General features: G+C 41.2%; 1 protein-coding gene across 3 annotated transcripts in view; it reads left to right on the top strand.

Annotated features, from left to right (window-relative positions):
• SUPT3H (SPT3 homolog, SAGA and STAGA complex component) overlaps window positions 1-11,792 on the top strand; it is a 290,071-nt gene extending 278,279 nt beyond the window's left edge. Inside the window, exons 12-14 of one of the 3 annotated variants that reach the window (XR_006413655.1) lie at window positions 6,551-6,631; window positions 9,594-9,679; window positions 11,482-11,792. Coding sequence is in view for 2 of the 3 variants with exons in the window: in XM_044419221.1 (XP_044275156.1) it covers window positions 9,594-9,635 (42 nt within the window). In the remaining variant the exon portion in view is untranslated. Of the gene's footprint in view, window positions 1-6,550; window positions 6,632-9,593; window positions 9,680-11,438; window positions 11,458-11,481 lie in introns of those variants that run through there. The other 2 variants (XM_044419221.1, XM_044419222.1) reach the window with 2 other exon arrangements.
• Window positions 11,793-12,317: the final 525 nt, after the last annotated feature.

Raw genomic sequence — 12,317 nt, 5'->3', positions numbered from 1 at the left:
ATGCTAAACGAAAACTTGAGATTGTGTAGGCAGCCCCACTTAGCGAAGGGTCTAATCAGGCCACTGCTTGCTGCACTAATAATCTTCACTTAGACTCCGTGGGAGGTCTTAATATTGGTAAGGTCCGTGTCTGAATTTTTATGCTCTACCCCGATTCTCAAACAAAATCCAACCTTGCAGTTATGTTCTTTCTCTATATGTCTCCCTGAAGGCTTGCAGCCTAACGTTATTTCCAGACATTTTCTTACTCAGAAAAATCAGTCTATTAAAGTTTGTGGCTGTGATGGGAAGAACTTTGCATAAGTATGTTTATTTTGCAAAAGCTACTGCCAATTATTGTTTTACAGTTGTCGGTTTGGGTTTTGGGGGGGGTTGTTTTTTGTTTTTTTAGCTTCTCTCACCATTGTTTACAGTAGCCTCTGAGAAACTTTAAATGATAGTTCATTCCCTACCAATTTCCGTCTTTCTCCTTTTGGCAAACATTCATGCGCTATTCCCGCACCTCAAGTTTTTACTGGAGCAGATGCCATCATCCTTTTGCCTTGTTTTCTTTCTTTGTGATGATATCAGACAAGTACTGGGAAGTGGGAACCGCATTTGTTAAAGGCTTTTGATGCAGGGCCATCCAAATGAACACAAATCCTGGATGCAAAATTATGCTAGACTTACCCTGAATTCGGTATAATGTCAGTGGGAGAACCTAGACCAGAGACTGTCCTATTGTTAAAGTTAAGAGAGCTGGTAATAAGAATCTGGTTAACTGTAACAGAGATAGTATCTATCTAGGGAGAGAAGGAGCTGTGATTATGAACATAATCATTGTGTAACTTACTCTTTGTGTTTACTCTCCTGATGATTCCTAATCCTTGGAACATGTTTGTGCTGCCAGAATGCTGTACATTGGTTGTGATGAACTTGCATATATATATATATATCCTGAGCTCAATCAGCTTCCAACTGCATTGGAGGCAGATACGCGTACCGTGCCTGAGCAATCTGAGAGCATAGTATGCCAGATGCTTGGCAACCCTCAGATGCATCCTCTGCAGACCACCCCCCATGGCATTCAGCTTTGTGCATTACAAGTTGTGTAGGCAGGGGGTCCGGGTGGCCAGCAAAATCTGTGCCATCCCAGGAGCAGTAGTCCTGGTGCTGCTTGCTTCAGCGTTAAAAGTACACTAAAGCAAGGAATCAGGCATGAATTCTCCCCTGCAAGTAAATTCATCTACTTAATCTGCTGCAGTGATTACAATTAACTCCTCACAAAACCAGCGGTACTCAATTCTATTTTAACTGTTAGGTTTTAACATAGCATCAAGCTACATATATTTTTCTCTTGTATTCCATACATACACCAGGATTTAAATCATAAGATGGATGTCTCCCCGGGAGCAGAAACTATGTTGTTGCAGATGTAAAATCCAGATAAAAACAAGCACTACACAGAAAAATAAGTTACGTTAAACGACATAATCCTATTGACTCGATGACGAGGGAATGATAGCAGTCCGATGAATAAAACTGTGAACAAGGGCATCCTGGTGCACAGCTGTCACCGGCCGAGCGGTACGGACTTAGGTGAGGCACATTGCTAGTTGACATGTTCGGGTCCTGAGCTGTAAAATAACACAGTGTGAAAATTTCACAGTGTGAAAATAAGTGTGATAGGATGAGTGCTTTCCTCAGTATGTTTATCCAAAACATTCTTATCTCATTTTTAATTTAAAGAGATTTCCAGTTTAAACTTAAAACAGTATGATAAAGAGAAGCAATAGGAACTACTGAAACAACCAAACAGAAAACAGGATAAAAATGGCCCCAGAATTCAAAGGCAATTAAATGGTCTTCATCTGATGCCTGAAAGCCTGTCTGGGCTGCATTAAACAAGGCTCCCTGGAAGGCAGGGACAACAGCTCAAAGGCCTTTACCCTGCCACCACCCCGCTCACCTCTGATGCCGGGTACAACTAGGGAAGCGTATAAAGTGATGACGTACATTGACAAAACTTGGTGCCGCATAAATGGTTTGTGAATTTCAGCCAAAAGTGGTAGTGCACAAATGCAGCAAACAGAGCATAGAGTTTGGGGCCCCATTACTGAACTGTTCATACATACAGAGGGGGAAATATTTTTAATTGTTTATCTGTTTTCATTGTTCTTCTAAGTGGTACCCAAAGGGGTATAGAACTAAAAAAAGTAGCCTAAAATGTACATGCATGAAAGGTGGTATGGTATAAAATTTGCAAATGAACATTCTTCCTGGGCAACCCAACTATCTACAAAATGTAAATTATAGATGTGATAAAATAAGTTTTACTTAAGTGAGTAGCAAAATTTAGCAGTGAATGTTTGTTTGCGAAAGTGGTCAAGAGGCATGCCAGCTCTGAGGACAAATACACTCTTCTGCTTGACAGCTTGATTCATCCTTGCAGTTTGCCCTCTGCTCATTCTCCTGGGACAAGCAACAACTGCCCCTGTGTGAGCGGCAGCATGTCAAACTGCATTTGCACAGAAAAAGTTAATAAAACCAACACAGAATTCTGGCCAATATGACTAATTGACTAATAGGATGGAATTACTATGACATAGACCTGTGTGCAATAAATGTCTCAATGGAACAGCTTTTTCTGGAGAAAAGCAGCTTCAGAAGAGAGATTTTAAGCATAGTAACAAGGGAGGGGATGTTTAATCTTTTCCATGCTCATTTTTCTTTCCTGAAAATCAACCTCAAATCATTTTGCTCATCACAGGCTTCCAGACTCAAAGGCAACCCTGCAGGGGGAAAGCAACTTGAGGGGAGTAACTTGGAGAAGAGAAGCTGGGGCTGAGGAAAATGTGAAACATCTCCCCCTGCATGCACACAAAACACTTATTCACTTAAAAGCCTCCTCCTAAACTTGCTTTTCCCTTGGTAAAAAAAAGTGCAATGTGTAGTTTGGCTCTTGAGCATGCTACTCTCCCATCAGTCAAGCAGTTGTACTTCGACTTGATTGATCTCTATTGCAATTGGGATAAAGGGAAGAAATGTAATGTAGGGAGATACACTACTTTAGTGTTCTATGCAATTTATAGATTTCACTGTAAGAATATTTTATTCTGTACTGTACAGAAGCAGGTAACATACATTCTTTCCAAACAGTGCCATTTTACAGTTGCAACTTTGATCTCTTAGTAAAGTTTCCCTTCTTTGCATGTGGTTTGATCAAGAACTTTGGTGGAATAAGAATAGTTATAGTGACCTTTAAGTCACCTTTGGGGACAGGGATGGAAATGAAGACTTTTTAACGTACAAGGGTACGATGAATCTGTCCAGAATGATTTGTTTAATATTATATAGGCTTATGAAATTTCCAGATATGTTTAAAAATAAAATAGGAAGCAAGTGAGGGAGAGAAGCATATTACAGAATCTGAGCATTTAAAATGTTCCAGGGAATTTGGAACATGATGAAAGTTAATGCTACATTCTTCCTCCCATTTCACTATAGTAGCAAACAGTACTTTTTGGTATTAATAGCAAGAATGTCTTTTCTGCTTTAAGATTATTTTCCCTCTGCTCTGTTTATGGTTCTCTGTGGTATTGTATTATGATACACAGGAGGAGGAATGGTGGCCCTAAAGCTTTGGAACTCTCTTCCTTAAGAACATTGTCTCCCTCACTTCAGAGTTTTAACCAGGTCCAAATAGCTTTAAATTTTTCTAGGGATTTGATTGACACGTTATGGGATTTATCCATTTTATTTTGCTGTATTTTGTATCATGGAATTCCAAAGAGATTAGGAAAAGAAGGGCTAAGTTACTTACTTGAGAAAGAGGGAAGGCCCATAATTTTTAAGACATTAAAGAAGATCAGAATGCTCAGAAATCATCCAGCACCTTAGAATACAATGGAAGGGCAGCTCTCCTGTCAGCAAAATTCTTTGCAAGATATTCATACTTGAAATTCCAATTTGATTTCCCTTATATACATTTTTGTACATTTGCAACATTAAGATATTAGGCTTTTTTTAGCCTGACCTTTTTATTCATATATTTATTATTTTCTTGTTAGGAAAAATCTCTTTCTTCCATGTGTTTGTTTGCATGCGGCACAAAAACATCGGCTGATGGCACTGACACACGTTATGCCTAGTGCCCAGAAAAAGTCCCAGACCCTCCCTGGACCCTTCCATTTCCAATAAATCTTCCCATGTGCCTCTTCCTTTGCGGAGGGTGTAGTCCAAACTCTGCTGTCAGAATGGCGTCTTATTTTCTGGATTTCAGTAGCATGCTCTGGCGACAGCCCAGCGTTGATGCCACTGCGAAAGTTGTACAACAGCCTTCCCCAGCCTCCTGCCACCCCCAGCCAGCATTACCATCATCGCCTCCTCACCCTCCTTTCCTTTGAACATCCTCTGTCACTCCTTCAGAGTGACCGTCTGCTTCCCTGGTTGAAGTACAGGCAGTGCCTTGTGTTACAGGGAGGGGGTTTGGTACCCGCACTAAAGCTAGGACAAGCTGGAGCATACTGCTGAATTCAGCAAGATCAAGTGCCTCGGATGTCGTCTTCCTGACATGTGAGCATTTGCTTGCAAGAGGCAGAGAGGTGGGCTTTGGGTATAAGGGGACTGGGGAATAGGCCACATTGTTTCCTAGATGAGCTGAATCAAACTTGAGGATTTGTGGCTGCCGAAATGCCACCCCCCAGACAGTTTAGAATTCAGCCATTTAACTTTAATCTGAAACCAAGTTTACTCTCAGGTTCATTCATAACAATATAGGCTGCCCAGTAGCTTGAAATGTTGCGTGGGTGTGTTAAAGGTTGTTGTGGTGCTTATAACACTTGCAATTTCAAGGTTGAGGAGGGAAATGCATTATTTTTGTATGGAATACAAAATGTGAACTTACAGCTTGGGCAGGCTGCAAAACTATGACATCTTTGCACTTGTGGTTGTTGTGGTATATTGAATCTCTTTTATATGGTTAATGGCTGGCCTAAGTCTGAATAATTCATTCTAGGATATTAATTTTTATGACATTATCTAACCTTTTTAAAAATATGCTGTATATTGGAATGCGTATTCTTGACCATGTAGTGGTTAATTAATTGATTTCCAACACAGTCTTACATACATTTATTCAGAAGTAAGCCTCATTTTGTTTAGTAGGACTTACTGCCACGTATGATTACATAGGATTGCAGCCTCACAAGGGTTTGTTTTTTGGTTTTTTGGTGCCTCACTCATCCATTGGCTTCCCAGCTTTGGGCAATAATAGAAGTGTTCTACAAGAGGAGAAATGTTTCTCCATGTTCACAAAGTATATTTCTTCTCATAAACAAGAACAGGAAGTCCCCCTGTGGGGGCAGCCCTGAACTGCAGGCAGAGTGCAAATCTCTTTTAAAATGCTTTGGGGAAAGTCTGTGAATGCCACTGACTGCCCTCCCCAATGGTAAAGGTGTGCAGCCTCCCACGCCCTCCTGGGCAGGCCCCCAGGCATCCCAGCCGGCTCCCAGGTTCTCAGCCCGCTCCCTCTCTGCCGTGGTACCAGAGAGTGGTCCAGCAGCAAGACTTCAGTGGTGGAAATGGCACGGCCCATGAGAACTGGGGAAGCCACGTGTCTATGGGGTGAAGGGTGCTCGTGTGTGTTCAGGAATGGGTGGGCAGCCGAGGGGTATGCAGAGGGGAAGTGTTGATGTGCGAATACATGTGTGGCCGCTGGCCCTGTGGCAAACACCAGATGAGGCCACTGGGAGCAAAGAGGTTTTTTGCCACTGGGAGCAAAGAGGGTTTTTTTGTTGATTGCGGGGGTTCTCTAGTGAGAGAAAGCCACGGTGTAATGGTTCGTCTTGAGAATTTGGATTTTTATTCCTCACTGATGTGGGAACTTTAAAAAATGCATGATTTAAGAACAGTTATTCACTCAATAAGGCCCTGCATTTAGAGTTGCAAAATACTTTATGTGATTACTTTCTGTGACTACCTTTCCCCCAAGTGATACAAGACAGCTAATTCAAATCACCCAATAATAAAATGCAAATTGAACAAATCTCAATTGAAACATACGCTAAAAACAAATACATTGAAAGCAGTTAAAATGCAACAGCCAAAGAAATAAGAGGCACCAGTCAATGTAGAAAGCCCTTGGCAGGCCAGTTTACATGTGAAAGCCAGGCCATTGTAAAACAACTTTGCATGCCTTTGAAGTGAGCCAACTAGCAGCCTCAGCAGGGAATTCCAGAGCCTAGGACCCTTCTCTTGGTCCTGCTTTCATTGGATCACGTTTGGACAGGGGACACCCCCACCAGGCGTGATCCATTGGTGACAGGACTGAGGGAAGAGCCTTCCCCTTAGGTCTTAAAAGCTGGGCAGGTTTGCATGGGAGAAGCCACTTGGTCCCAAGCCATATATAGCCAAACCAACCCTCTGGATTGTGCCCATTATCAAATGAGGGAGGTTTGTTTTGTTTTTTAAATAAAGGCCTGATAGGTCCCTCATTAGGTGAGAGGGAATCATGCCTTGTTCTAAAAAGGTACTCTCCCCTCTCTTCGCCCATCCTCTGTCTCTCATACAGATATGCGCACTGCCAGGAATCAGCCAGGGTTCGGCACACCTCTCCGAGGATCCTGTGCCCAAAAGGACAACTGAGTAAAATGTAACCCTCTTCTCTCCTGTGCTTGTAGCATGGTTGCTCTTTGGACTTTGAGGCCAGGGTGGCATAGAAAACTGCATTGTGCAGCTTGTGGGCACCAGATAAGAAAGCCCTAATCCTCGTTATTCTGAGCAGTGGGGGTACTTTCTGTTGTAGCTGGGCATGGCAAGTGAGTGAAAAGGTAAGCTAGCCCTCTCTGGTCTCTCTCCTGCCCTGGTTGTTGTGATAATACGCTTTTGTTGTAAAAATAACAGCTTACCAGGATTTACTCCTGGGTGAGGAAACCAACCTGGCATGTATTACTAAGGCCTGACTTGAAGAAGGACTTAGTGTTCCCAGTTGTGTCCATCGGTATTTCCAGTGCAGCAGGAGTGCTTGGCCCATGAGGCGTACGTGGCCCTCTGCCAAGCGCTGCAGCTTACCAAACATGCCCAGCCTTCCATGCCCAGCCTTTCATGTAGCTCATTAAGGTGCAGAAAAATGCACGGCATCCAGATAACTCTCCAGATTAATACACGGTACGGGATGCAGCAGCAATGGAGAACACGCTTGTTCCCTGCATGCGGTGTGGGGTGCCGGATTGCACCTTTACTGTATCTGTGCAGAAGATCCTCTGTGTGTGTGTGTGTGTGTGTGTGTGTGTGTGTGTGTGTGTGTGAGAGAGAGAGAGAGAGAGAGAGAGAGAGAGAGAGAGAGAGAGAGAGAGAGAGAGAGAGAGAGTCTATGTGTGACAGACATACAATATGAAAGCCCCAGTGTGGATAGATCTGAATCTAAGACTTGGGCTCACATGATGTCTCTGTCAACAAGGCTCTCCTGAATTCTCCTGGAACAAGGCTCTTCTGCTGCTCATAGCACGAGATTGGTCACTCGCTGCCAGCACCTTCTCATCCTTTAAAACTCATGCTAAAGATCCTGAGACCTTTTGTTGCCCCTTCATCACTTATAGATACGCTTTTTAAACTCTTCCTCTTGCCTGTTTTACCACTCTGTGTACTGAACAAGCCTGCAATAATGCTTTCTACAAGCTTCTTTGCATAAATGAGCGGATGGGCCGGTTTCTGAGGCTCTCTCCTTAGCATTTTTTAAACGGCTACTCTCCTAATTATTCATTTTATTTGAAATTCTGCAGTCTGATATTTATGCAGAACTTTTAGTCAAATAATCCACGTGAATACAATATTCATTTTGTCTATCAAAGTACCATTAATTTTCACTGCTTCTTAAGCTAATTGTGTTCCATTTTCAGTTTGCAGTTCTGAGGATAATAATGCATGTTTATGCATGAAATGCAAGCTTAAATGTATCAAATGTATAATGTTACTGTTAGAAGAGCTAACAGTTAACTCAGAGTTCCTTTGAATAGAGTCCCATCCTAAGAAGAGATATTTTCTCATAAAACAAGTGTTTTAGGATGATGCTCTGCCTATAAAATGGGTTTTCTGTCTGTAAAGTAGGCATTCCTGTATTTGATGTACCCAGTGCTTACATTTGGTACAAATTAGCTGCCACATGCTTCTTTATTCTACATCATATACCCCATAAGATAATGTGATCAGCTTCAGTGAAGTTAATCCACATGGATGGTGATACTCCAGCTCACAGTGTACTTTCTCCTATTAAAAAGGATGCCAAGCATGTTGAAAGCTGTGAAAATATTTTGAGTTAGGGTAAGCAGTACTTTTAAGTGCGAAATCAACAGAATGAAATTTTAAAAGGACGGGTGCCAGGTTCTGCACCTAGAAAAAAGAAAGCAAATGCATCAATAGAAGAGGTAGGATCCATAGTACTAGGAGCAAGAAAGATCTAGGAATTGTTGTAGATTGCAAGTCACCAAGGTGATGTGGCTGCAAATAAAGGGCAAATGCTATTTGGGCAGCATAAATAAAGGTATCAGTACTAGTTCCCCTCTGTTCAATATTGATCAGGCCTAATCAGTATTGTGTTAGTTCATTTGTGTTAAGTTCTGGCCACCACGCTTTAAGAAAGAAGCAGGCAAACTGGAAAAGGTTCTGAGGAGGTCAGCAAAGATGCTCAGGGGACTGGAAACAAAAATGAGGGGAAGCTATGATAGCATTGTTCAAGTACTTGAATGGTGTTATGCAGAGAATGGTCAGGATCCCTTCCCAGTCATTCCAGAGTGTAGGATAGGGAATAATGGGCTCAATGTACAGGAAGTCAGATTCTGGCGGGGAATGGGGAAAAACTTCCTAACTGTTAGAGCAGTACAGCAATGGAGCCAGTCACTGAGGGAGGTACTGGGCCCTCCCTGGAGATGTTGAAAGATGCAGCTGACAACCATCTGTTAGGGATGCTTTAACTCAGAGTCCTGCATTGAGCAGGAAGTTGGATCCAATGTCCTTATGGATTAACCCTTCTAACTCAGGAAAAAGGGGATATGCCTCTGGTCAGTTCTGTCCCGTTTTCAAAAGCTAGACAGAAATCTTAGGCAGTGTTAGAAACAACACTACTGAGAAGCATCCCTCTGGTAGGGGAAGTGATGGGCAATGGGTTGGGTATTGTCATGATACTGATTACTGGTTCTAAAAGAGCTTTTGCCTGGGCTGTGAGTGAAATTTAAAATATCACAGTAATTCAATATAGTTATGGCAGAAGTGGATCTTTTACTTTTAGAGACATGGAATGACTTTGTGAAGGACAAAAAGATTAAAATAATGGCAAATTTGACTCCCATTTATTTATATATTAGGTAACAGAGTAGGATGTCATATTGTTGAACATATCCTGAAATAGAATCACTAACCACTTGCTAACCACACTGAGCTTTTAATAGAAAAAAGCGGTTGCTTAATGCTTCCCCACTAGAAATGTTAAGGTTACGTTTGCTATTAGATTGCAGCCAGAATAGTCTAGAAAACAGGAAGAAAGCCTTGCTCTGCTCTCTGCATCTTTTCCTTGTTTAAATTGATGTGATAATTCATTACAGATTTTCTTTCTTTGACAGAGTGCCTACCGCAGAAATGGGATGACTTTTCTTGCTTGCTAATATGGATGTGGCTACAGCAACAGGAAAGACAGTGTTATATTAAGGTGATTTTCTCCCTTGTCCCCTTCACAGCAAAGGAAAAATAAATTTAGAGGGGGCAAAAAGCCCTCCAGTGTCTGCATTTTTATTTGTGACTGGGCTGGGTTCTTGTGACTATCAGTGCTTGATTCTGTCTCTTTCTTCAGCCCCCTCAATTCTTACTCTTGTTTTCTGGATAAAACATTTAGCTAATTAATGGCAGGATGTGTGGGATATTGTGTAGGTGGGTGGAAATGCAGTTCACCCAATTTTGAAAATTCCAGTAGCTTTTACTGTCGTGTCAGCACATGACTCTAACTCTAGTGTCCTTTTCATTAGTTTAATTCTATGTATACATGAGGACAAAAAGAAGCCATCATATGATTTCTTCTTGCTTGTTTTTCTTTATCAGGAAAATACATTTTGGAGAGGTATTGCTTACTGTTTTTGTTTGTTTTTTAACTAGGCTTATGAAACCATTACACATTCAGAGTAATGGGTGGTCCTTGCTATGAAATCTCAGTCTAGCTATGAACTCACTGGGGAACAGCATCCTTTAGCCTCATCTTTCCTCTACCATATGGGCATAATAACAGTGGCCCACTTTACTGAGCTTTTGTAAGGCATTAATTGTCAACTAGTTTGTTAGTGAGAGTAGTACTATTGTACCATGACTGAGGGCTCCACTGATTGATTAAGTCTCCAATGTGTCCAAACACCTGGCAAGAGCAGGTTATGTCATGCTAAAGTGAGTAATTCTGGTGACTAAAACATTTGCAGTTTGCAGTCCCTTCCCGTGCAGCAGAAGTTAGCCATGGCTGCATGCGAAGTCTGTTCATAATCTGGGCAAGGTTTCCTCAATAAGGAAGCCCCCTCAGATCAGTCCACTGTGCAGATGCAGGAGCAGGCCCCATGGAAGGCAGGTGGAAGTCTCTTCTGCACCCTCTGTACGCATACGCAGTTGCAAGAGCAAAGTGTGTATGTGGCCAAGTATACAGGTGACGTTTTTGTTTTAAAGCAGCAGCTCTGCTGAAAATCATGTCTGCTTGGACACTGAGAAGAAAGCCAAATATTCTTAATAACTGTGGTGCTGCAGTGTCCCAGTGGGACTGGCGCGTTCTTCCCAACCAGTTATGGAGTGCAGCTCTCCCACTGAACAGATGGAGCATTCCATGACCCAGACCACACATATTTAACACATGCTTATTTCTTGAGCTGTGCCCTTTATGCTTAAACGTCGGGCATTTGAACTGAAACATAAGGACATGGCCAAGTTCAGATAAAATCCTTTTCAGCTGGGATACACATTGCGTAAGATATGACTGAAGACAATGAAATCTAACTAGAGGTGACATAAAATTGTATCTTTGCTCAAATGAGTTTTTTGTGTTTTCTGTATTTTGCTGAATCAAGAAGTTGGGCCCTCTGATTCCATTTTGCTGCCAATGACTGCTGAAGCTTTTACTCTGAATTCTGCAGCAGCAGCTCTCCTCACTACAGTCCTTCTGTTTCTTTTCGGAACTATCTAGTGTATTGCCTCTCTGCTCTAGTTAGAAAAAAAAATACTTTAATTTGTATTGTAATTACAACAATTGTTCTAGAACAAAACAAAAGAGTTTTTTTTTTCTTTTTTCAAGTTCTGTATAGGAGATGAGCCAGTTATTGTTAATTTGTCTGGACTTTTTATACAGGATTGTCTTTGTATTCATGAAGATTATAGCAGTATGTAGTAGAACTCTGGTAGGGTCTGAACAGAAAAAGAAATGACTTTGGCTCTCATTTTAGCCTGGAAACTCTCTGAAAACTCACTCTGTTCTGTATCCATCAGCTTATAAATGCTACTTCAGCAGAATGAGGAGGAAGGGCCCAAAAGCTTGAAGATTCCCAACAGAAGATATTCATGCTCAACCAACAGAATTAAGAGATGGAGCAGCCTCCTCACTTGGCAATTTTTTAAATTGAAAATGTGGCTGTTCCACTTGTGCATTATTGCAATTCAATATTATAGTGGCATAGTTTTTCTGGAACTAATCTGCATGTTAAAGAACTAAAAATAATGTAAAATAAAGAAGAAAAAACATTTCTGATGTTCTGTCTGCGCTTGCTGAAATGTATGATTAAACCTTCTTTTTATCATGATTTCTTATTTTTCTTGGCGTCCATAATGATGGAAAATTATATGCTTGCTGTAAACATCCAGACTTTTTAAAAGGACACCAGCATTTATTGTATTTGGTTTCGATCTGCAGGCATATAGGCAAAAGAAAACATTTTGGGCCAAGAATACGGGAATATAAATTCCTTCTCTAGCTGTATCTTTCCCAGATTTTACATTTGTTTAAAAAATGCATAAGCAGAAAAGGCACTGGCATTTCTTTCTTACTGGTATACTTACAACCCCAGAGAATGAAAAATCAACATATATTTCTCTTAGAAATATGACAGATTATGTTTTTGTTGGTCTGCTGTATATTTGTCTGTCTTGAACGGTCTGACAGGCAATTATAAAATCTAAGTTTGTTCAATAAAGCCATATAATAACCTTTCTTTTCTCCAAGCAGCAGAAATTATAGGAAAGCCAAGAAGCAAAAATTTAAGGAAAACAACCTATATTTTGTCTCACTCCCTTGCACTAGCCTGTATATATTCATACAATGGGTGAAT

This window comes from Varanus komodoensis, unplaced genomic scaffold (assembly GCF_004798865.1).
Source record: "Varanus komodoensis strain SLA01 unplaced genomic scaffold, ASM479886v1 scaffold100, whole genome shotgun sequence".
In the NCBI taxonomy this organism is placed as follows: Eukaryota; Metazoa; Chordata; class Lepidosauria; order Squamata; family Varanidae; genus Varanus; species Varanus komodoensis.
This window is presented reverse-complemented; position numbering and strand designations above follow the sequence as displayed.